Here is a 24177-nt window from a genome sequence, read left to right as displayed (position 1 = left end):
AATGCACTTCAGAACCTCATTTTAAATACAGACATTAAATCTGTAATATCTGATTCATGAAATGACTTGTCAATTGAAAGGAGTGGGAAAGACAAACTGTAAAGTGATGTGGCAGTCACAGACATCACAATGAATTGTTGGATAGTTACAGTTCAAATATTGATATTCTGGAAGAGGCACATATGTGCTTCTCAAACTTTGTCTCTCAGGTGAATCTTTTTTGAAAACATGTTTGAGAGTCATAAGATGACAGGCAGGACGTTCCCCTCCTGCAAGAGTCTCGTGACCTTGAACAGCAGAAAGTGGATATGGATCAAAGTTGTCTGGATGAATTTGGGTGATTTCAACTCAAACTGCTGACACAATCTAGAAAGATTAGTGTTGATATTCAAGACTTTATTGAGATGTTATTTTTTGCAGCTTCAAGCATGCACACTAATTCCATTATGTGGCCATTCACAGATAAATACAAAATGTCTGAAACGGTTTATGAAAAACCCATTTCTGACAATATCTCATTTTTCTCCCAAATGGCTCCAGGCAGGTTTCAGCAGCATCTTCCCCTCGATGACAGCCTTAGCAAACATTCTGGGGACAACACAGAGAGTTTTCAAACAAAAACAATATTGCAAAAATATATAAATGCATAATTATCAATGTTAATGATGAATCAATAAACAATAGCAGTGCTTAATGAAAGACAATATCAGAATTAATGACTTAATACTCACAAATTGCAGTTCCGCCGAGCTACAACCTGCACACACACACACACACACACACACACACACACACACACACACACACACACACACACACACACACACACACACACACACACACACACACACACACACACACACACACACACACACACAGCAGTGAGCGTGAAGCAGCTCATTGACTTCTCATTCTGATATGTGCATTATTATATCAATATATAATTTACACTGAAGATCACACAAGTAATGTCAAAAGAATTATCTTAAAGTGATACTTACATCTGCTCCGTATAACTCTTCCATTGTCGCACGTGGCCCTAGAGTAGTGAGTCAAGTACCACCCAGGCTGCGGCTCGCATTCCAAATACAGCTGCTCACCATGTGCTATGTTTCTAACTCCAACAGATTTGAACTCATCATATTGATCCGTGTCCACTGAACAGGAGCTGGCTGCACAAAAGAAACAAAACCATTGTTAACTTTCCGCCCCAGTCAGACCTTTAGAGGAGGCTGGTTTCTTCTTCTTTTCTACCTTTGCAGGCGGGTACTTTGGACCACGTGCCATCGCTGTGACACTCCACCATCTCTGGACCCACTTGTTTGTCCAATCTAAAGCATCGGTACCTCACAACTATTTAACCATGTCTCACAAAATCAGCATTAGGAATCCAGAGGGGTTTCCACAGTTGTTGACAGAAACAAAAAGGTTTCTGGAAACAAATCAATTTAAAGCTTTCATAGCCATTTAAAAGGCCATCACACATTTTGATTGCCCAAGCATTTCACTGACTGAATTTGAAGACAGGAAGGTTGTCTTTGCATATCTCATACAAATGAAAACCTACCTCCCCACTCAGGCTGTGCCCCCCCACCGGTTCCCAACACTGCAGAGTGAAACCACTCGATCCTCCAGCCCCCCTCAGTCCAACATGAGAGGGTGCAGGGCCCCTGTACGTTTTAATAGTTTGTTTATTTTGATCCCGAGGGTCTGGCCCACTCCTTGCCGGGTTAGCAAACTTTCTGTTGCTGACTTTAATTTATCATGATTTTTTTAGTTGTAATTGATGACTGTGCATTCATATCATGTGGACCCAGTCATAGAGGTGAACTGCTGACCCCGCATTTGGCTCGCCACTATATCTCCTGCATTAGTGCAGTGCTGTATTCGCTCTGTTTTCTACCACTAGGGGGCATCAGGACAACACTGACACATTATCACCGATCATCATTTGCCCATTTGCACATACAGCAGACACAGAGCAACATTAGCAATAATCTGGAGCTCCTTGGTGAAGTTTTTGTTCATTTTTTGTTCATAATGCACCAAGAAAATCCAGACAATGAAGACGAAAACTGTTCCGAGTTAACAGTCATTTCATTGTTTGATAACAATTAATAATAATTTTTAATTTGTAATTAATTAATAATTACGAACTAGAGTTGAATAAACTACATATTCACCATTTATTAGAAAAGACATTTGATATTCAATATATATATATATATATATATATATATATATATATATATATAGTGAGAATAGATAATGGATTACTCATTTATACCCATTATATCAATAACCTACCTTCAACTTCAGGTTGTCTGCCACCTGCTCCAACATCTACACCCAGTCCAGCAACCAGTCCAGCACCCAGTTCAGTGTCTTTGTCAAAGTGGAAAAAAACATTATTATTATACAAACATTATACTGTAGAGAGATATTTTATAATACGGACATTTATAGCTGTTTTATTGAGCACTACAGACTGGAATGGTCTCTAAGTTTACAACAGCAAAAGAATGTTTAACAAGAAATTCAAACTTTTCCAAACAAAATAAATATCAGTACAGAACTATCAGTACTATTCAGAACTTTGATGTGGTCGCATCTCGCCCCCAAGACGTGGATGTTTAAATTGTGAATAAGTATTTTTCTATTTTCTACTATATTATTAAATCCCCCCCCATTTTGATATTGAGTATCAGTCTTGCTACATTCCCATGCAAATCCAAAGCTGAACAGGCTGCTTATTGATCGGATGATTATCATTTAAGAAGTCTTTTTAGCATTTCATATCTCAGCACGTTGCCCACGTAGGCTACTGCACGCCGGGCCGGCAGTCCAGCTTCCAGCGATCATTCCATTGTTTGATGACAATTAAATAAGTATGAACCAAAGTTAAATAAACTATATATTCATCATCGATTAATGATGGTTATGATAAAGTGTTACCCCACTTGCTGCACACCGGGCCGTCTTTCCAGTTCCCATCGATGCAATTGATGGATGCTTTGGTGTCTGCTCCCTCTACAGAATATCCTTCTTCACATTCATACTGCAGTTCTGTATATGCAGCAAACAAGTCCTGGTATCCCTGGCGAATGACTGCGTGGGGGATTTGAGGGGGCTCTCCACACACATGGAGACTTTCTGTGAATAAAAAGAGGCGGCAAAGGATCAGTGATGACCTGGATTGGTGCAGCTGGTGAGAATTCAAACCTCAGCATCCATTGAATTGGTTTTACAGCTTGCTGACAGACTTACTCTCACAGACCGGCACAGAGGACCATTTCCCATTGTTACATTCGGCTTCGTCATTCCTGCCTTTAAGGACATATCCTTCATTACATGTTATCCTAATTGTTTGTCCATCCTCATACCAACTTTCTGGCGTTTCTGTGTATTTTGCATTGGCTATATCTGCTGCAGTGCAGGCTTTATCATCTGAGGGGGATCAAAGAAACACATTTTAAGATCTCTTCCTTTTTAATTATTTAGCAATAACTATTGTTGTTAAAAGAAAAAAAAGGAAAAGTGCCTTTAATGTGAATGAAAAATCTGAATTTGCAATAATTTTGTATTGGAAAAGTGTTGAAAAAAACATAACATGAAAAAATATTAGAATTAAAGGGTACATAGAGTTAAAGCATAGATACAAGTCTCAACACGTACCTATACATTGTGGTTTAGGGGACCAGTTGCCATTGAGACACGTGCTGGTCGCCCACCACCCCTCCACTGCTGGTTTACGTCCCTTATCGCAGGAATAAGGGAGCTTTGTCTCATGGTTATACAAGTCTCGTTTAGGGACCCAATAACCACCATCCAGGCTGGGAGCTGAACACGGCTGCTCTGACGTTTGACCTAAAATACAACGACAAACAAAAGTACATTTTAAACATTGATCAAATCAAGATTGTAAGAGGCATCATTTCATGTTCTCACCATGCAGCACTCCTTGAAGGCCAACCAAGAGGACAAATCCAAGATATCTTCTCACGCACATTTTGTCAGGCATCAAACCACCGAGACGAAGAGCCCAGTTTATAAACGCACCAGTTAATAATTGTTGAGGGCATTTCCCCAAAAAAGTTAAGAAAGAGTAAATATTACGCTGATCGGACCCACGCTGAACACACAACTCTGAAAACAGGTTTTGTGCACTCTGGTCAGATCAGCCACATTTTGCAAAAGTGTCTTGTCCTCAAAAGGTCCCTGAAAAATATAAACAAAGTAAACAGATCAATATTACATACAGCTGTCGCTTTATTTGTTCTATTTACCCACCTGTCCCACTTTGGTACCACAATGAACACGTCTAAGAGGGCAACAATGGAGATAACTTAACGACTCTAAATTATGACGAATGATATAGAACATTTTTATTTACATTCTCTCATGAGAATAAAATTCACTTGTTTCAGCTGTGAAGGAGCGGTTTATCAAATAAAATTTGCAGTCATTCTTTGACAAACCTTTAGAAATAACTTGTTTTTACCAGCTGCATACTTCTGACAACGTGCCATTGCTGTTGCACAACAGACTCTGGACCCATTCATGTGTAAACAATACTGGATAACTTTGTAAAAAGGATATTCCACCAAAACCACATTAAGGACTAAGGAGTGTTTTATGTTGTTGTTGACTAAACTCAAAAATATAAATATGTTTTCTAGGTGAAAAAAAGACTAGCTCCTTGCATCATACTTACATTTACTATTAAAACATCAAGTAAATACATACGCAAGAAAGACAGCAGAAAGAGCTCCGGGTCAACCGGCAGATAGTGGGAGGCCGAGGGCCACCAGTTAGTCCTTTCTCCGGGGCCATGATGGGAACGATGGGCTTCCCTGGCTGGTAACGGAATCCCACAAAACCAAAAGGCTCATTGTTGAAGCACCGATATGAATCAAGTTGCAAATACATTTTGTGAAACTATGAATCAAAACTGCCCTGAGATGAACTTCCTGGGTTGTCCCGTCAAACCAGATAAATAGATTTAACGTGACGTTTATGAAACAGGATCCAAAAGTCAAACTAAAAGTAAGACCGATAAACTCTTATTCAGTATTCAGAAAGCAACTGTTGTTTACCAACAAGTACACACTAGTCATGTTAAAGATGAAGTCAATGTTGAGTTTACAGCTTGATTCTCCTTCAAGTGGCCAAAACCCCCAAGTGTCCAACATCACTTATTCCTGATTAAAATAAGCAAAATGCACCAATGTAACGCATAACTAAATACTATTGTCTTTAAAACTAGATTAACAGGTACACAACATTACATTATATATTTTAGGAGCCAGCTGTTCTATAGTGGTGCTAATTTACTAAACCGATATACAGAAAGCAACTGACTGGATGTTTTGAAGGTCTCGGGCATAGTTGGTAATCCAGCCTCGTTTCTGGACCCTTAACCCTTGTGTTGCCTTCGGGTCATTTTGACCCGATTAAATATTTAACCCTCCCCCCGCCTTTGGGTCATTTTGACCCGATTCAATGTTTCACCCTCCTGTTACCTTTATATTTACTAACATATTTTACCCTTTGGGTTCAATTTGACGCCAGCAATTAAAACCTCCAGAAAATTATTAGAATTAATATTGTTTTCCAAGTTTAAGTGTGAGGCACTTTGTGTTTGTTTGTTGACTACCGAAAGAACACCGACATTAAACATTGAATGGGGTCAAATTAACCCGAAGGCGGCAGGAGGGTTAAGAAGGGACTCTTCTCCGTTCGGTCACCTTTACATACACAGGGTTTTTCCTGCATAGAGAAAATTTGGGCGCGCGCCTAAGACGTTTTCCTGAGCGCCTAAGGCAAAAAAAAGTCTGTGATGGAAAAAAAATAAAAAAAATACAATCTGTGTTCATCAGGTGCATGTCAGCGAATATGTTCTCAATAGTATGTTTCAAGTCTGCTGCAGCCGAACCCGAAAATGTTGGGCTCACCGAAGACCCATTTTGACCCAGGAAAAACCCTGCATACATTCATTATTTTACCATCAAATAAAACTAAAGGGGGAGACGAATAAAAAAGGAACACCCATCTATAACAGGCAGTGCACAGATATTTGTTTCTCTGGAAGCTTTATTGTCAATTTAACGTGACAACTTAAAGCAATACTTTCCATCACGTTTCTCCTCTAGCACAACACCAACAAAGAAGGAAAAGAAGACTTGAACATGGCCACTGCATGACCAAGAGATGTGCTGATCCGTCTAAAAGACTGAGCCAAGAACGGCCTCCTCCTCTCCTCTCGTCGTGTGAGCGTCACTTCGCCGCATCTCTCTGCTCAAAGAGCTTTCGACGAGCTCCATCGTATCATATATGTACATTCAGACCAAAACACCCAAAAGAAAACAAAAGAGAAGTGTAAAGGAAGTCTTTCCTCAACCTCAGTGGTCATTCTGTTTGTACCAAGAGTCATTTCCACGTTTCCTTCAATCTAAACAGTTCTGAGCATAATTCAAAATTCAATTCAATACAATTCAAAAGCCCTTTCTTCTTCGACATCAATGAAAACCTCCTCTCCCTTCGACCCCATTATGCTCCTTTAAATTGTTTCCACAGTATATTGCCTTTTTTAATATAAAACATATTTTGGTATTTTTTGGTACTACATGAAAACATTTACAACAAAACCAGAAACATCCCCTCAATCCCCTCTCCACGAGGACGTGTCGGAGGAGGTCCACTGGATGCTGTGTTCTCCTTCTCCTGTCAACGTGGGGATTATGTTGGAATATGGGATGGCGTCTGCAATTAAAGGGGCTGCGTCCGCAAGAGGTGGACCGAGGACAGGCGGAGGGGTCGATGAATTCTTTTGCAGGATTTTCCGAGACGCTCTGATCTGGGCTCAGAACCTGAGGTGAGGTTTGTGTTTCACCAAGTATCTGATGAAGGGGAAAGAGAAGGGGAGAGTGGTGAGTTTGTGCAGAGCCATCGTTTTAATGAACATAATTCAAAACAGCAGAATAATAAGTAACAGAAGCGAAATATAGAGATGGGCACACGTAAACATGCACAAATAATGCAGACATACCTGTCCAGGGTTTCCCAAAAGCGCAGGAAGACGGGTCGGTCCAGATGGCGCCGGTGACGGCTCAGCTCCAGGACGGTCACATCCCACTTCTGCACATTGGGATCTATCTTCGCTTCATCATACTTTAAATGAAAGGCTCGGACTGGAAGGGAAACAGGCACGCACACATTAATGTTCATCCATTTTAATATTAATCTGGTTTGAGGGCAGACATGAAGGAGCAGCCTTCCGTGTGGCGGCGACATGTGTCCCACTGCGTCAGGGGAAAGGATCGCGAACCGCTCTCGCCTCAAAAACAACTTGTGGAACCTGCTTCTCAGAATAGTTGCAGCTGTTGCTCTGATTGCATTCTGATCAGATCCGTTCACATTTTAAAAGCTTAAGTAGGATCTTAAAATATCAAATATAAAAACAGGTGTCGAGCACTAAACACTTCCATGGGACACAGGACACAAATACACTGGACCAATCAACAAGGTATGAATTATTTGAATATTGAGGCCACTCTAGGCATCAGCTTGTGGTTGCTAATGTTGACAGTTATGTTTGATAAATAGTTACAGTATGGTTACAATTTGGAAAGAACTTTTCAGACCTCATGACTCACTTTTGGCAAAAATGTCGACAGGAGATCCATCAGGCAGCAGCCACGGCCACCCTTTGAACTGCCAGGCAGGACCCTGCACAAATACAGCCACCACTCGATCCCTGCAGGAAGACACATGCATTGGTTGTTGTTGTGGTGAGGAGACATTTTGAGCCCTTGTTCTACCGCAGGAACTTTCCCCTTCTGAGCAACGCATTGCATTTGGACCGCAACGACCAATTAAAAAGTTATTTTCTGATTTACTGTCAAGTAACTTAGTTTAATTGTCTTTTTTTTTGGGATACAAAATCTACCACCTGCCATCAATTAATACTAACGGTGCTGCCTGATATCACACCACCACTGTGTTATGATCAATGAGTGACATTAGCGTACATCTGTCATTTAATGCACTTGGTGCTGTGTACCAACGGTCAACATTTACTCTTAACCCTTGTGTTGCCTTAGGGCAGGGGTGCTCAATACGTCGATCGCGATCGACCGGTCGATCGCGGCGACCTGCCAGTCGATCGCGGCGTTGTATGGTAGTTCGCATGATATAAAAAAAAATTGGCCCGCCCCCCTGTCACTTTCTCTATAGCGCCACATTACAGCAGCAGCATGTCATTTATGTCTCTACGTGTCGCGTTAACAGTCCTCTGCCCGCCGTCTCGTGCACGCAGCTCCGACACGGTTTGCGCAACGGGAAGGAGCAAAATAAAAGTCTAGCACCCCCCCCCCCCCCCCAGTCTACAATTCTTCAAGGCTCGCGCGCGACTCTCACTAGCACCCCGTCAGTCGATCGCCTGACTCGGTCACATAATAAGTAGCTCGCATGCTGAAAAAGTGTGAGCACCCCTGCCTTAGGGTCATTTTGACCCGAATCAATATTACACCCTCCCCCCGCCTTTGGGTCATTTTGACCCGATTCAATGTTTCACCCTCCTGTTACCTTTATATTTACTAACATATTTTACCCTTTGGGTTCAATTTGACGCCAGCAATTAAAACCTCCAGAAAATTATTAGAATTAATATTGTTTTCCAAGTTTAAGTGTGAGGCACTTTATGTTTGTTTGTTGACTACCGAAAGAACACCGACATAAACATTGAATGGGGTCAAATTAATCCTAAGGCGGGGGGAGGGTGTAATATTGATTCGGGTCAAAATGACCCTAAGGCAACACAAGGGTTAATTAGAGATCCACTATTAATAAGGGAAGAATGAGAAAATAATTAAACTGAGGAGGAACCACAACAGACATCAGGTGAATACAACATGTCCTTCTTTCAGGGCCAATGGGAACGCTCACCAGTCCTGTGGAGCCAGTTTTAGCGGCTGATCGATGATGCGGTACGGCACAGTGACACTCAGTGTCGCGCCTCCCGGCTGGATCTGGTCTTTGCGCCTCTGCAGCAGAACCTCGTTGTCGCGCTGGATGCCCTGCTTCTTCTTCTCTTCTGGCGTGACGAACCTGATGTGGTACAAACAAGATATACGCAATGTTGGAAAAGATGAGAAAGATGCAAATAGACATTTCGGAGGCCTGTTGCAGTCACGCACACGCATACAGACATTTATTCGTAGAATTGCCCTTTATTGCTTTTACTTGCTCAAATGTATCCAGCATTGCATAGTTAGACTTGTGGCTCTACTCATGTAGTAGATTAGATATGCTTGTCAATGAGGACATATATCTAAATAACCGTACATATTTTTAAATAAGATTACTCAAGATATTTTAACCTCAAGTTTCAATTATGCAGCGAAGGAGCCCAAAGCTACATGCTCTGGCCGACCTTATTTAGACCGCTTAAGGGCAATACAGTTGTTGAATTATATATCGTTAACTTGGGCTCTGCGTTCCTCAAGTTATGAGTCGATACAGAGTCCAGACGAAGCTCAGCTCAGCGTCTGGATCAGAAGCCCATCGGTTTAAGAGCTTTTTGAATTATTTAAATGTTTCTCACTTATTAGGCCCAACTCTTTCATTCAACTATAACTATATAGTTATAATTATAATAGAGAGATGTTTTCAGAATTCACACGTACTTAAGGTCCTGGAGAAGATCCTTAGCATTGAGCATTGTGATGAGCGAGGTGGTGGCAGCGGGGATGATGACGATGGGGGTCCGGGATCCTGTTTAGAGTCATGAACGTGAAACAGATAGTGCTGGAAAATACACTTGCATTATGTATGTATGTATGTATGTATATATATATATATATATATATAAAAGTTTAGAAACTTTTATATGATTGCCACAAATCAAACCGATTAAAAGCAATTCACCTTTCTTCTGGTTCGGTGGAGGTCTGGCTTGTGAAACTAGAGGGAACAGAAAAATGTGAATGTTCAAATAAACATAATATATGCCTTATATTTCACCGAGAGGTAAATAATGATACAAATGATCCTTGATGAACCCGCCTTACTGTTCTCCCGTTTCAGGTCTGCTACACCTGTTCCTGTACTAGAAAGGTATTGTAATACCCTGCCGTTAAAATGTTATACCATAACCTTTTTTAAAAAGTATTTGCATATTTTGAAGTTCAGCTCCTATATTGATATCACTGCTGCACGGCAAATATGTCAGTCAACCAGTCTCTTCATCATTTACTACAAACAAGACGCATTTGTTGTGCTCTCACATTTCCCCCTCCCTCCAGAAACCGCTTCTTGGGGCAGTATTAAAGCAGTGAAACAGACACGGGATTCTTCTCCCCAAACAAAAGTCCCTTGTACAGAGGACGTTTCATGCAGAAAACATTCATATTTTCTATGATCTTGGCAGAAGTCAAAATTACAGAGAATGTGACCTAGACGTTTAATGCTCAAGTTCTTTGTAATTTCTCTCAGTTGGTGAGTAAAAGTGGAAGCATTGCTAGTTTAAAGCCAAACATTAAGTAAGAGTATGAAACCCTGTAGTAGCGTCACATCCCAACGCGTAGGACACAAGACGGGGCTGCGAGGCTCCAGATTAATGATGTGATGTCATGGTATTCAAGGGCAAACTAATTATTAGGCGGATGGAACAATTGGGGCGAATTCGTGATGAGTCAACAGAGAGATACCCTGCTTGCCACACATCTTTATTCTGTCGAAGTTGTCCGAAATAACAATAGCACTCCAGTTGTCCAATTGGATTGTGGAGCCTTCACAAAAACACTGTACGACAATGTAAGCAGACAAATGCATGAATGTAGTTGTTTATCAGATTTAGTACCAACCTGGACGAGGGACCGGCTGCAGCGCAGGGGTCTGGGCCTTCCGGGCAGAGGCTCCTTCCTAGAAAACATGACATCAAAGAGGAAAATTAATAAATGTACTTTGCATTCAACTGCTAAACAAGCCGACTCATTCAGACAGACACACGAGGGAGTAGAAGCTGAACACCAACAGCTCTGACACACCACCACCTGAGTGTCTGTGGAGGAGAAATGCTTTTCAAGCAAAAAATACTATTAGCTAATCACTGGGAACTTTTCAAGCATTTATCAAAGTATTCTGTGCAATAAAATGTTGAGAAAGAAACGTTTCCACTTATAGAAATCCTCTTGGAAAACACATAATTTGCTGATAGTTGCTCACCCTGCACTCAGTCCAGGTTCCCATTGACTCCCTGTAGATACGCGTGTGTGCATGTATGTGTGAATTTGGTGAATGGGGAGGCAGGTTCTTTGTAGGGGCCACAATAGGAATCAGTCCAGCAGTTATCCGTCATCCAGTGACTTCACACGCTGGAGCTCACAGGAGCAACCTGGTGGTACTTGTGAAAACTACCCATCAAAATGTCCCAGAGCCTTGCATTCAAATGGCATGTTAAATTATCTGCACGCTTAAGTGATGACCAGATTACAGCCCAAGTTGATTCGACTGACTTCTCCATGACAGAAAAGACACAACGCTGTCCATCAGCTCTCGTGCCCCTGCAGTGCGTCTGTGGCCGACAACCGGCCTCCTACAGCGAGACCTACGTGGCTGTGCAGCCCAGTGAATCATTTCAACCAACATTTTCAAATAATATATTCTTAATTAAAAGTACAGGTTAACATCTGTGGGGAAATACCTCAAGTTAAGCAACTTAAACAACTAGAATGGGCACTCGGTAGAGCGCATACCTTCTCATATCACAAGATTGGGCATTGAATTATGAACATTTTGGCATTAGTTGCATGCCAATTGGATATAAATTGACCGTGCTATGGTAAAAAGAAGATGTTGACCTTTTCATGACCTTGACCTTTGACCCGATCGATCCCAAAATCTAATCAAATGGTCCCCGGATAACAACCAATCATCCCACCAAATTTCATGCGATTCGGTTTAATACTTTTTGACTTAAGCGAATAACACGCATACAAATAAATAAATAAATACACTGCGATCAAAACATAACCTTCCGCATTTTCAATGCGAAGGTAATGAACTGGATGCATTTATTGACTGCGTAAGGATAATGCCCCCCGGACAATACCTCTATGTCGGTTGAAAGAGATACTTTTAAATATTTGTGTGAATGGAAAACAGTGTAACCTTTCACTTTAGTCTAATGTAAGGTATAACTTACCACTAACCATCAACTTATATAGAGATTCAATTTGAGCAGCATACATCTTAAATATGGGCAGAGTCGTGACTGCCAATGAGCAGACATGCAAAAAACAAGCGCCCTTATTCTCTTGTCCTCCTCTGGAGCTCCCACTCATACTGGGGTAGAATTAAAATGACATGGCAGACAACCATGGCGGAATGAGCGCAGCAGACACATTGCTGGAATTATTTGTTTTCCAATTATCATCCAACACAAGAGACCGGCTGGAAGCGCATGAGAGAATGCAACTAAAGAGGCTTGTGAGGGCCACTGTCCAAGAGACTGCTGGAGCATCATTTACATCTTTCAATCAGATGCCGACATGCCTCCGCTTACGTCACAGCACGAGAAATTGAGATAATGCTTTAATCCTCTTTCTGGAGAGGGGGCGTGAATACAAATAGGTCACCCCCCCCCAACGGAGCAGGCAGCAACAGCAGCAGAAACGGCGTGACGTGATGGGAGAGCGACTGCCACCAAGCCTGGAGCTGCTCTTCACAAGCGCTGCTTCCCCCTCATCTTCCTCCCCTCTAGCCCCGACGCAGACAACACAAGGACAGCACAGAGCCGAGTGCAAGGGGCGGCTGAACCGGGAAGGTGAGAAGAGGAAATCGGAAAACAGAAAAGGAGAGAGGTGCACATGGGGGGAGGGACGTTAACGTGAGAGCTTCTGAATCAAGGAGGAAAAGGGAGAAGAAGAAGAAAAATGGATCGAAGCAATGCAGAACATTTGGAGACGTGTAGGGCTTGTGCATCATCCGGAGATCCACCCGCTACTGCTTTGATACACACGCAATACGACAAGCGAGGACAGTGAAAGGACGGCCGGCTGCAGCTAGCCGTCAACCACCGGCTCTCTGCTCCCTCTGACCAGCGGCAGCATTAGCGTCACGTCTCTGGGGACGATGCGCCAAAGCAGATGGACACTGCGACACGGGCGCTCCGACACGTGTTCTGCCCATGCACGCACGCACGCGCGCGCACGCACACACACGTGTGCATGCTTGTGGTAGATAGCTACGAGTTCCCCGAAGAGGACGACAGCTACACTGATACGTTTATTTAAAGCGACCTCCGCCCACACGGGCGTTTCGGTACCGTTTTTTAAATGATCTGTCCACACAGCGCCGTTTGTGTCGCACGTGCACTCGCGTTCACGTCCACTGGGCATGCGCGCAATGCTGTAAACAGGACGCAGACTTTCTACGCACGGCAGATGGTTTAGTTGCATTAGTGCTGCGGAGGAAGAACGGCGGAAAGAGCGACGGCAGATTTCTTTGCTCGGGGCAACAACGAGGTCGAACTGTTGCCCAAAGCCACGTGATCGGGGCTCGACGAATCAGCTCCCTTCTCCGTTCACGCTCCTCCACCCTGGGATGTAACCCCAGAGCTTTCAACTTCATCCTCCGCACCGGTTCCCCCTTTATGGATGCTCAAAAACTCTGGCGGAGCGTCTGGACGTAGCAAACCATATGCGTTTTAATATGAACACGTAGGGCTGTGTGGACATGTGTAAACATCCCTGTCTTTCTGATTAATAGCTATATGTAGGTTGGGTTGTGATAATTTGTATAACGTCTTTGAGGAAATAGATCAAGCCCAAGCATGTGCATGTTGACTAAGGGCAAGAGAGAGGTAGTCACTAAGAGACATCCTCGTCGGAGGATTGTAATTCATTACATTTACAAACGAGGTATGGCAGAAAGAGAAGAGCAGTAAAACCGGTCAGTTAAAAATGCAAACAGCTGCGCATTTACACATGAAGCAATTACAGAGCAACATTATTTAATTGTTTTTCTGGACGCCTCGTGCCCAAATATCTTCTCCTTTCAGCTTTTATTGGACTTCACCACCCTGAGCAAAATATTTGGCCGCTAAATGCTTTACTATATGTTCACCAGCTTGTCGCTCGTCTTTGGTCGTTACGAGCTGGGCAGCCAGCGTTCAGTTTAGTTTCTGAAAACAAAAAAACGGCAGCCTGATGAGAGCAGTGAGAAGGAGAGGCGAGCGTCATAAAACTAACAATGATAACCCTTCCGGTCGGGGTCTTCATGTTAGTCTTCACTTAATGTATGTATTTAATCAGCAGCAGCTTAAAGTGCCATGTCGTATCCATCTTGTTGCTCAAATATGTCCTCTCTACTCCTCTGTCTCCCAGGCAATCACAACACGTGCAACAATAGAGCGGACTCCCACCGTACGGCTGGCTTATCAGACAATAACACCATCCGAGTGTCAAGTGATTCAAATGAGCGATCATTATTGGGGTCGCACTCCTTAAATAATTCACCCACCCCATCATGCAGTGGAGACGACGCCACTGCTGTGCACACACAGCTAAATGTATACTCCTCCTCTCACTGTTGGGTCTCCTGGTATTTCTGGTTCACCAGGTGTGGCCGACTCAGTTCACAGGTATGCCCCTGTGGAGAGGCAATCGCGTGGAGTACGGATGGGCAGAACTTCATCGCCCCAGACCCAAAGGGAACCTGAGCACATCACATTCAGCGTGGAGGTTTGTCATTGTTCCTCATCAGAATCTCAAGTCTGACGCTAACATCAGCTCTCCTGAGAAGGAGGTCGTCTCCTCTCCTCAAGAAGACCCACGTTTCGAACACACTCTGGCAGCCAACACTAGCCAACAGAGTGTAGAGGGAGACCTTCTTGGCACTATAACCCACGGGTATTTCCCTTATATCATCAATGAGCCGGACAAATGCGCAGACGGCAGACGTGCACCATTTCTGGTGTTGCTGATATCCACTGAAGCTCGGCAGGTGGAGGCAAGAAATGCCATACGGCAGACGTGGGGGAATGAGAGCGTGGCTCCTGCTCTGGGATTCATCCGGCTGTTTCTGCTGGGGAGAAATGAGGGCGAGCTGGGACTTTTACAGCAAAGGACGCTCGAAGCAGAAAGCCAGAGGCATCGTGATATCATTCAGCAGGACTTTCTGGATACCTACAAAAACCTGACGATAAAGACATTGATGGGAATGAACTGGGTGGCAATTCACTGCCCACAAGCCGGCTATGTCATGAAGACGGACAGCGATATGTTCCTCAACACAGAGTACCTCATTTACAAGCTGCTCAGGCCAGAACTGAAGCTTAAGAAGAACTACTTCACAGGCAATAACATGAGAGGCTATGCGCCAAACCGAAACAAAGACAGTAAGTGGTACATGCCTCCTGAGTTGTACCCAGGTGAAAAGTATCCCACCTTCTGCTCTGGGACTGGTTACGTCTTCTCTGGAGACCTGGCGGCAAAAATCTATCGTGCATCACTAAGGATCCGCCTCTTGCATCTGGAGGATGTGTATGTGGGAATATGCCTGGCGAAGCTCCAGATCGAGCCTACTCCTCCACCCAATGAGTTCCTATTCAACCACTGGCGGGTGTCTTATTCCAGCTGCAAGTACAGCCATCTGATAACATCACATGGGTTTCATCCCAATGAACTACTTAAATACTGGCATCATCTCCAGAGTAACAAACACAACGCCTGCATAAACGTGTTGAGCGCAGGAAGGAGACATTGAAACGGAATGAACCAAGAGAGACTAGCGGATTAACTTTGTTATCATTCAACTTTCCTTGCATACAAATAATGATTTAACTTGATATCAAGAGATTAATCCCAACGTTATACATTTTTGGAGCACAATACAATTTATACATATATGTTGTGTATCTATAAACTGATGATTGCTTTTCGATTATTGTCAAATATTTTGGACAAAACAGATGACAGATGTTTGTCCGTCTAACTGGACGACACTGGCAAGTGTATGTACCCCGTAATATTTTACAATCAGTGGCGGCTGGTGAAATTTTTTTTGGGGCGCAGTTGGGCGACGCAGTTTAAATATCACTCAACAATGAGAAGAAAAGAGGTTTTGAGTAGAATATTGTAAAAAACAAAGCTTTATTTCAAGAACACAGCGTGCTCAACACTGTCCAATAACAACTATCAACACACTGTAACTTTGGGCATGAGAGGTTCAGAGCAGCTTTAAGAAACATTGGGTTGGGTTTCAGAGGTTTACAAAATAAAAGAGTTTCACCCTCACATGAAAGAGGTTCAGAGCAGAATAGAGTCAGAAAGAGATCACATGTTACATTGGGTGACAGAGTACGGTAGACCCACTACTGTAAAGAAAAGTAGCCCTCCTCTCTTTAAAGTGGTCAAACTTCTCAATAACTCTCTGGTTAAAGTCAATCATGTCTGTAACCAACCGGTTTCCATTATTCTTGAGGGAATGTGTCTGTTTTTCAGAACTTCTTCGTTGTGTTTTCGATGCCAGTTCGGTCTCCTTCTGCTGCTCTGCTCTGCAAACAGGGTTAGCTTCAGGCTGTTAGTGAGTTAGCTCCATGCTCTTAGCTAGATAACTGCAGCAAGATTCGTGCTTTACACTTGTCTGAAGCTTTTTAGATCCCTCACCCCATTGTAGTCCAGAGTTTCAGTCCCAGGACTTTGGAACAACAGACAGGGGAAACTAAACAGCGCATTACTCACTGAGCTCCAGCTAACAGCTCCGTTAGCTACCTGCTCCCGTAGCTCCGTGGAGCTCTCTGGCTGAGGGAACGATACCGGTCTCTGATCTGCCGAATAGTCCAGTCACGTGAAAGCCAGAGCGCACATTTTTGTGCCCCAAGATTCACGTTTCATCCGCCAATGAGAAGCCGTCCTTGCCGAAACGACTGTGAAATGTTTGCTTGCTCCCGCACACACGTTTGGCCGGTGTCCCGAAAATGGGGCGGGGCTTCTCTCCGTGATAATGAGTGGCGATATATTATATTTTTTCACATTAACTTAAGTGGTTGTTGACAGGCTGACGGTCTCCCACACACATTTAGCGCGTCAACACGGTATATTTACTATTTAAATGATTTGGCACATAATGTTTTTTGAAAGGATGTATTTTTTTTTTTCATCTCAACATTTTAAGAGGGGCGGCGCCCTAGCGCCCCCCCTATGGACGCACCGCCACTGTTTACAATAGAATAAGCTGTGTTTCACTGTGAGGGTTCCCTTTTGTAAAACTGTAAGATTTGCTGTATGTGTTTTATATACAGGGTTTTTCCTGCATAGAGAAAATTTGGGCGCGCGCCTAAGCCGTTTTCCCGAATGCCTATGACAAATCCCGAGCGCCTAAGGCAAAAAAAAGTCTGCGACGGAAAAAAAAAAAAACTGTGTTCATCACGTGCACATCAGCGAATATGTTCTCAATAGTATGTTTCAAGTCGGCTACAGCCGAACCCTCGTTCTGTTTTGATCAACTAATCGAGTTCAGTGTTTCCCCGAGGTTTACAGCTTCAGGGGGGCGGGACTAGTGCCGCTAGCCATGTTGGTGCCCTAAGCTTAATTTAACACTGAGGTGTGCTCACCTGTGTGCGCGCATCACGGCTGAGCGAGGCGCGCGCCGGCATCGGAGCTCTGGCGCGCGCGAGCCGAGAAGAGTTGTTAAGGGGGGGGGGGGGGGTGCTAGTGAGAGTGCGGAGATTTCACCCTGTTATAATGGTAGGGGAAACATTGGAGTTGATAAGCGTGTCTTCTTGTCTGATCAATACGCAACTGTGAGGTGCGCGAATGGACCGAGCGGCCAGCTGCTGATCACTTACTCAACAGCCCGACGTGCACGAACAGACAACATTTTTTTAGGAGCACCGAAGACACATTTTGACCCAGGAAAAACCCTGATATATGCCGCCTTAAAGATACAGGCTACTCTAAAACTAGAGTGGACAGGCCAGTGACAATAAATGTTCCACATGTGCATCAAATAGTCAATGAAGTCATTTCAAAAGACATGAAAACATTAACGCTGCTACAATTGAGAATGTAGCACATTTATCATTACTTGAGATATCGCCCCCTGACAAATCCCTTTCACGCACCTTTAAATAAAGGTTTCCAAATTATTGAAAAAAAACACATTCTTGGTGCCGTCACGAAATATTTATACAAATAGATTTGATAAATAATAATCCAATAGGAATATGATGACTAACTGGTTAAAGGCTAATAAAAGAATGGCCAGAACAGTATGGTAAGTTCAGAAATAAGATCATTAGACTGTATACGCTTCAAAAAGCAAGAAAAGACACTTCGCCAAAGTTACGATGTCCAACATCCAAGACAATATCTAGTCTCATATTAAGATATTGATATATCGATTTATTGCCCAGCCCTACATTGAGGCTTTGATTAGCAGATCTCAATAAATATATATGGAACATTCACTGGAAGTTTGCAAAGTGAAATCGTCTTCTTACAACACTAGCAACCGGTCAGGTTTTGCTCTTACCGTCACCGACTTGAGGGTCATGCCGTGGTATGTGCCCATGGTATCGATCTTGAAACCCTCCGTTTCTGAGAAAACAACACAGGCTACGTTGTAGATTACTGGCAGAATAAAATAGAGTATAATACAAGTGTAATACAATATAATGCACACAGATTATATACCCAGTTTGAAGCGTTCAATTCTTACACTCAATCCAAACCCATATTCAACCGTATCTCTACAAATGATTTATTGTATGTCAAAGAAGTAGAATCCCCGTTTCAAATGTAACCAAAAGTACAGAGAGGATAATCCCTGTTGCTCTGAGAGCTGATGATGTGATATGACTGCATGCATTGCAAATGGGGGAAAAGAGTATAAACAAGTGGTGTGTAGGCCAGGACACACAGGAGTCACAGAGGCCTCAAATGGCAGGGTTTTACAGTAGATTGACTGGTTTGCTCAGTTACCACAAAGATAGTGGCATGGGTCAGCGGAGCAAAGCCCTGACACCGGCACATCAGTGGCATTGCAACTGAAACACTCAACTATACGTATTTTTCTACAAGACTGTTCCAGCTTTTAAGGAGCCTGAGGAAATAAAATCAAGAACAAAAAGAGTCTTTGAGATATCTTATGTTCATATGTAATCTTATGAAATGTGTTTTTTGGCAAGAAAAAAATTGTTGTTTGAAGGAAATGTTATTAATAGACATTAGAGAGGAAGTTATGTTGTTTATCTTCCTAAAAGTACCATGAAGCATCTACCATGTCATGATACCCAGGGTTCTTACACATGTTGACCAATGGATTTCCAGGACTTTTCAATGACTTTTCCAGGACTTTTCACCAAATTTCCATGACCAAACTGAAATCTCGGTATAAACATGAACAATTTAGAAAATGTTGCGTATCGAGAGCGTATGCCGGCTAACATTTTGAGCGTCTTTCTTTAAAAAACATATTAATTATTTCAAACTCGGCATAAATGAAAATGTGATAACAAATTTCCATGACTTTTCCAAAACTTTTATGATTTAAAGTTTTTTCCATGACTTTTCCAGGCCTGGAAATGACCATTTTAAATTTCCATGACTTTTCCATGACCGTACGAACCCTGGATACCGCGTGTATGGGGTAAATGAAATTTCAAGTTTTGTTGACTTGCAAGTAATGTTCAGTTAACCCCGTTTTCCTTAAATGCCTCGCACAAAATTAAGATTATCTGCAGAAGCTCACCCTCTTTTCCTTTGAATCGCTCCTGATCGTATCTGTTGTAGGCAGCTGGGACCGGCTGCTTGTTCCTTTGGGACGGGTCCTGGAAACAACATGAAACAAACAATTCCTTACTTCACATACCTGTCAGAACACAGCTTCGTCAAAACCGTAATGGTCATTTAGACTTGCAGTTGCCGTTAATACGTTGAACTACATACAACCAGAAATCTAGAATTCCGTTCTCACCGCTTGAGTAGTGTTCTGCGCGGGTCTCTGCTCCGGTGCTCGCCCTTCTTCTCTGGCTTTCACTGACTGTAGGATGGCGAAGATGTTCTTGGAGAAGTTCTGCAGAGGAGCAATACAGATACGGTATGATGAGTTCAACTTTACTGTGTGCTTTCAATTAAACATTGAATACACCGTCATGCGGCATCTATCGATATGTTAGAGTTCAGTCTAAAACTAAAGAATCTTCTGTCAACAAAGTTAACAGTAAGAGCATCATATGTCTAAACACTTCAGTGTGTTGACGACATAACGACAGCCTTATGTTATGGCAGTGGGACAAAACAGAGAAGTACAATTAGGAGATCAAACGAAAGTTGTCAATTTGGGGTGTGAGAAATGCCAGTTATAAGAATGATTGGCCAAAATAACATAAGAAATGTTGGTGCACACATTAGATTTGAAAAGTATTTTATAGGCTGCCAGAGTAATTTCTCCAAGGATAGGGCCAAACAACAGTATAATGGTTTTGAGAGGAGTATGTCAAAGACCTTCAGTCACCCAGGGAAAAACATTTTAGGAGGAAATACAAACAGGGTTCAAATTAATTATATTGCTGCCATCTAGTGGCTGAAATTATAACCTTGCCACACAAGATATTTACACAGTTGGACTGTCTTGAAGCATTACCCACACTCAAGGCTATTGACCCAGGGAGTTCAGCAGCTTTGGTAAAAATAGGACAGCAGCATTAGAGCTCAGGTATGTACAGTAAGGTAGGCTTGAGTTGAGATCCAAATGTTTCACACAAGTCCCTGTCACAACATGCATTTCTGGTGAGAGTATATATCAGTATGAATCTTCTCAAAAGAAAGATGTGCCTTGAATGTCGTCAAGCCCCGTTATCGGCTACTCATATTAGAGGAGATTTTCATTTCTGGTCGATTTTGATATTTTACTTTTAAATATTTTTTTTCTGATGTAGTGCATCCCTTCCCTCACAACAAAACCAAATGTTATGCAACACTACAATGCATCGCTACACTGCTGTTGTTGGTTTTTGGGAGAACATCAAAGTTGACACTTTAAATCACACAAACGGTCAGTACAACAATGCTTTCCTGACATAAAATATCATGTTCAGTCTTTATTTATTACATCGAATTTACAATCTGTGTAATGACCCCGTCAAGACAGAAATCAATGTCTAATATTAAGCCAATGTGCAGGTAAAAATATAAGAACATTCTTAAATGTACTTTGTAATCTAACACAGGTGTATTTGTTGGGACAGGAAATGCAACATATTGCTGCAAAGAGAGAAAGAACAGTTTTGAAATACCACTGTGAATCATTATCTTGAAGTGTACTCTGACCTTTCCAGTGCTCTGAAGAATGGTTGTCCTGGTCCTCCAAACTCTCTCTCTGCTGACAATATCTCTGGTGACATCCACCTCAGCGTCCACAAAGCTTCTCTGCTTCAGAGTTATGTCTTCATCCAGATCCGTTTTAATGGTGGAACGTTTCTTTGCCATAATCTTGGCTTTGATGGCCGCGATTTTCTCCACTGACATGGCCTCAGACAGTGATCTGAAGAAGAAAAGTTAGGATTGTTTGATTAACTCCCTGCTTCAATTAACTGGTCATTATTTAGTAAAGCATGACATGGAGCGATTTGATAAATATTGATCAGTTAATACTGACACTGGGATGTTGAATAAAAATAACAACTTGTCTCAATGGTGAATTCATCAAAATTGGAGAGATTATTGCCTCATAGCGAAAGCACAGTATGTAGATCATTATTATACCTGATCTGGTCGGTCTGCACGATGCCCTCTTTGTGACCCTCCAGACGGGCAGCCAGGCGCTCCTTATCCAACCGCACTCGTTCCTCATCCTGTAGAGGAAAGCAGTGTACACACCATTAGCAAATTGCTAAATAAAATAAGATGCAATATTTGATACCTGTGATTTGCCAGGTTGGCCACAAAAAGTGTGTGTTTTTTTTGTTAACTGTACAAAATGCATTTATTCAATTACAGAACGTACAAACAGACCATTTCGAAGTGGACAATCAAATAAGTAAATACTCAAGAGTAGATGCTCCAGAGCTGCACTGACTAACATGTCCGAGTATAGTGTTAAAGCAACTTTTAGTGGAAGATATTTTATGTCAATTTACCTCAATCCTGGGTTTTTTGGCTTCAGAAGATACTTCATCAGCTGCTCTTTTCACTTAAAAAAAACAAAAAACAGTGGTATTAATTTACAGCAAAGTAAACTTTCCTGCCCTGCCGACGACTACCTCCAAGCTACTTACAATGACCCCTTTAATAGAAAAGATCTGTGAAAACATGACCTGCTTGCAGGATTAGCAGAAGATACAATTTATTAAACTGATTTCAAGAACAATGAATCTAAACAATTATTACTGCAGGTGAAAATAGCTCTTCAAACTTTATGCAACAAATATGATGCAAGCTTACCTTGTGTTGGTCTTTGCAAACCTATTTCTATGGGTGCACTTCTGTCAATACTTGTCGATGTGGCTGTGAAAAGACAACATTAGAAACTGCATTAATAAGTTACCAATTAGACCAACTACAGCGAGGCTACTCCTGAAAGCGTTCATAATGATTTAGTCAAACAAAACAAAATAGAATGCGTTACTTACAACTCTCGCCATTGAGATATGACAGCAAGCCTTTTCGATCAGGTCGTCTGACAACAGGGATGTTATCAGTCTATCAACAAAATAAAATAATGTCACCTAAAAAACTTTGATGGAATTTAAGGAAAATCAATACAAAATGCTTCATGAGACAGAAAAGGTGGCTGAAATAATGGATTATCCTCAAATAATGACACTGACAGGTTAAGGCGCGGATAGTTAGGCCAGTCACTTACAGCAGCTCTTCGCACATAGGATGTATGTGGAAGATGCACATTGTTGAGCAAGAACAAGATAGAGTCCAAAGTATAGTACGCTTTGGGTTGTCCCTCTTTGCCAGTACTGAGGGTAGAAACACAAGCAATAATAGAAACAATAAAACACTCAAACCTCAACGTTATTTCATTGCATATGACTAAACTGCTTCAGGTTGTATAATGAAGTTAATTTAAAGTGAACAAGTCTGTAATGTGAAGTAAATATAACGTAAATTATGAAGTAACGAAAACACTGAATCTGAAATTAACGCAAAAGTATCAACATTTATAAGGTGGACGTTAATCTGACGAACTTTAATCCTTCTTCAGCGTTACATGAGCAAACATGTGTAAACAAAACTGCTTCTTGTCAGGACTAAGGCTACGAGCAGAAGTCTAGCTGCTTGATCCGCTAGACCCCTGTGACTCAAGGACTTGTAACGTCCCGAGTAGTTAGCTAGCATCACATCACTATTACTATTAGCTCGCAGTATATATCTATACAACACGATAAAGTTGTAAAACATATACAAGTTTAAACGTATATATGCTAAAAAAGAGGCCTCGCGAGATTGTCACAATACGAACGCGTGACGCCAACAGTCACCAAAGAGTGCTTAAAGTTTTAAGGACAACAGCGAATAGTCGCGTTAGGTTAGCATCTTAGCATGGAGCTAGCGAGCCGCCGTCCCCAACACCGCAAGGCATTAATGGGCTTCAGCAGCGGGCCTTCAGAGGCCATTCACAGACAGGCTGGCACTGACATACCCCCAGATTATGTAGTTGGTCTTCACATTTTTCGGCCAGGAGAACTCTCCAAATATAACTTCATCTCCTTTAGCGACGATTTCTTTTTTCTGGATGTTATACTGACGGAGAACACTCAACACATCCGCCATCTTCACTTGTCTTGATGTAGTGTGTTTGCAAGGCCCCCAGTTATCAACATCAGGTGGCCTCGCGAGATGCCTGATCTGTTTAAAACTTTCTAGACCAGACCGCATGTCAGAGCAGGCAGAAGACAAATTTTTTTCTTCATGTTTGCCAGGTCGAAAAAAACATCTGACGTTGATAAACATAATTTTGTCATTAATAGGATGGTTTGTTGACTCTGGCAAACAGTACTGTCCCAGTTCCTTGTCTTATCATTGTAACTGACTGTATTGGCATGGGTGGACACAAGTCCTTCTCAGTAACACAGTAACATGGCCAGAAATGTATTCCTCTTTATAAACAGTCAGTTACATTAGAGGGACAAGTTGGGTGAATGCTGTCAGCAATTACAGC

The 24177-nt window shown here is 42.3% G+C and overlaps 3 protein-coding genes across 4 annotated transcripts; 1 reads left to right on the top strand and 2 right to left on the bottom strand.

Annotated features, from left to right (window-relative positions):
• Positions 1-375: 375 nt before the first annotated feature.
• Positions 376-4057, bottom strand: LOC130197574 (complement factor H-like). 2 transcript variants are annotated; one of them, XM_056420305.1, is made up of 8 exons: positions 3949-4057; positions 3676-3867; positions 3268-3447; positions 2956-3153; positions 2308-2385; positions 1002-1172; positions 732-757; positions 376-588 (listed from the first exon to the last, which is right to left on the bottom strand). In XM_056420305.1, the coding sequence occupies exons 1-8, from the start codon at positions 4019-4021 to the stop codon at positions 577-579; spliced, it is 930 nt and encodes a 309-aa protein (XP_056276280.1). In that variant the 5' UTR covers positions 4022-4057; the 3' UTR covers positions 376-576. The 2 variants fall into 2 exon arrangements, with proteins under 2 accessions (XP_056276280.1, XP_056276281.1); XM_056420306.1 differs by lacking the exon at positions 3268-3447.
• Positions 4058-5230: 1173 nt separating this feature from the next.
• cdc73 (cell division cycle 73, Paf1/RNA polymerase II complex component, homolog (S. cerevisiae)) lies at positions 5231-23804 on the bottom strand. Its single transcript, XM_056420303.1, has 17 exons — positions 23659-23804; positions 22870-22975; positions 22637-22706; positions 22449-22511; positions 22145-22197; positions 21771-21859; positions 21336-21549; positions 19981-20079; positions 19756-19834; positions 18538-18602; positions 10866-10923; positions 9928-9963; positions 9687-9774; positions 8947-9108; positions 7656-7756; positions 7049-7190; positions 5231-6899 (listed from the first exon to the last, which is right to left on the bottom strand). Exons 1-17 carry the CDS (start codon positions 23787-23789, stop codon positions 6863-6865), a joined length of 1593 nt encoding a protein of 530 aa, XP_056276278.1. The 5' UTR covers positions 23790-23804; the 3' UTR covers positions 5231-6862.
• LOC130197573 (beta-1,3-galactosyltransferase 2-like) lies at positions 10930-15943 on the top strand. Its single transcript, XM_056420304.1, has 2 exons — positions 10930-12826; positions 14388-15943. Exon 2 carries the CDS (start codon positions 14530-14532, stop codon positions 15766-15768), a length of 1239 nt encoding a protein of 412 aa, XP_056276279.1. The 5' UTR covers positions 10930-12826; positions 14388-14529; the 3' UTR covers positions 15769-15943.
• Positions 23805-24177: the final 373 nt, after the last annotated feature.

The sequence above is a fragment of the Pseudoliparis swirei genome, chromosome 8, assembly GCF_029220125.1.
Source record: "Pseudoliparis swirei isolate HS2019 ecotype Mariana Trench chromosome 8, NWPU_hadal_v1, whole genome shotgun sequence".
NCBI lineage: Eukaryota > Metazoa > Chordata > Actinopteri > Perciformes > Liparidae > Pseudoliparis > Pseudoliparis swirei.
Note: the sequence above shows the minus strand (reverse complement) of the source record. Positions and strands in the feature narration are given on the sequence as shown.

Excerpts from the sequence above, each read along its gene's own strand:
- LOC130197573 (XM_056420304.1), top strand. The coding sequence starts at position 14,530 with ATGCAGTGGAGACGACGCCACTGCTGTGCACACACAGCTAAATGTATA.
- cdc73 (XM_056420303.1), bottom strand. The coding sequence starts at position 23,789 with ATGGCGGATGTGTTGAGTGTTCTCCGTCAGTATAACATCCAGAAAAAA. Across the intron at positions 21,550-21,770 it reads GTGCAGACCGACCAGATCAG|ATCACTGTCTGAGGCCATGT; the intron begins GTATAATAATGA and ends TTTCTTCTTCAG. Across the intron at positions 6,900-7,048 it reads TTTTGGGAAACCCTGGACAG|ATACTTGGTGAAACACAAAC; the intron begins GTATGTCTGCAT and ends CCCCTTCATCAG.
- LOC130197574 (XM_056420305.1), bottom strand. The coding sequence starts at position 4,021 with ATGCCTGACAAAATGTGCGTGAGAAGATATCTTGGATTTGTCCTCTTG. Across the intron at positions 3,868-3,948 it reads CCTTCAAGGAGTGCTGCATG|GTCAAACGTCAGAGCAGCCG; the intron begins GTGAGAACATGA and ends GTTGTATTTTAG. Across the intron at positions 1,173-2,307 it reads CAGACAACCTGAAGTTGAAG|CCAGCTCCTGTTCAGTGGAC; the intron begins GTAGGTTATTGA and ends TCTTTTGTGCAG.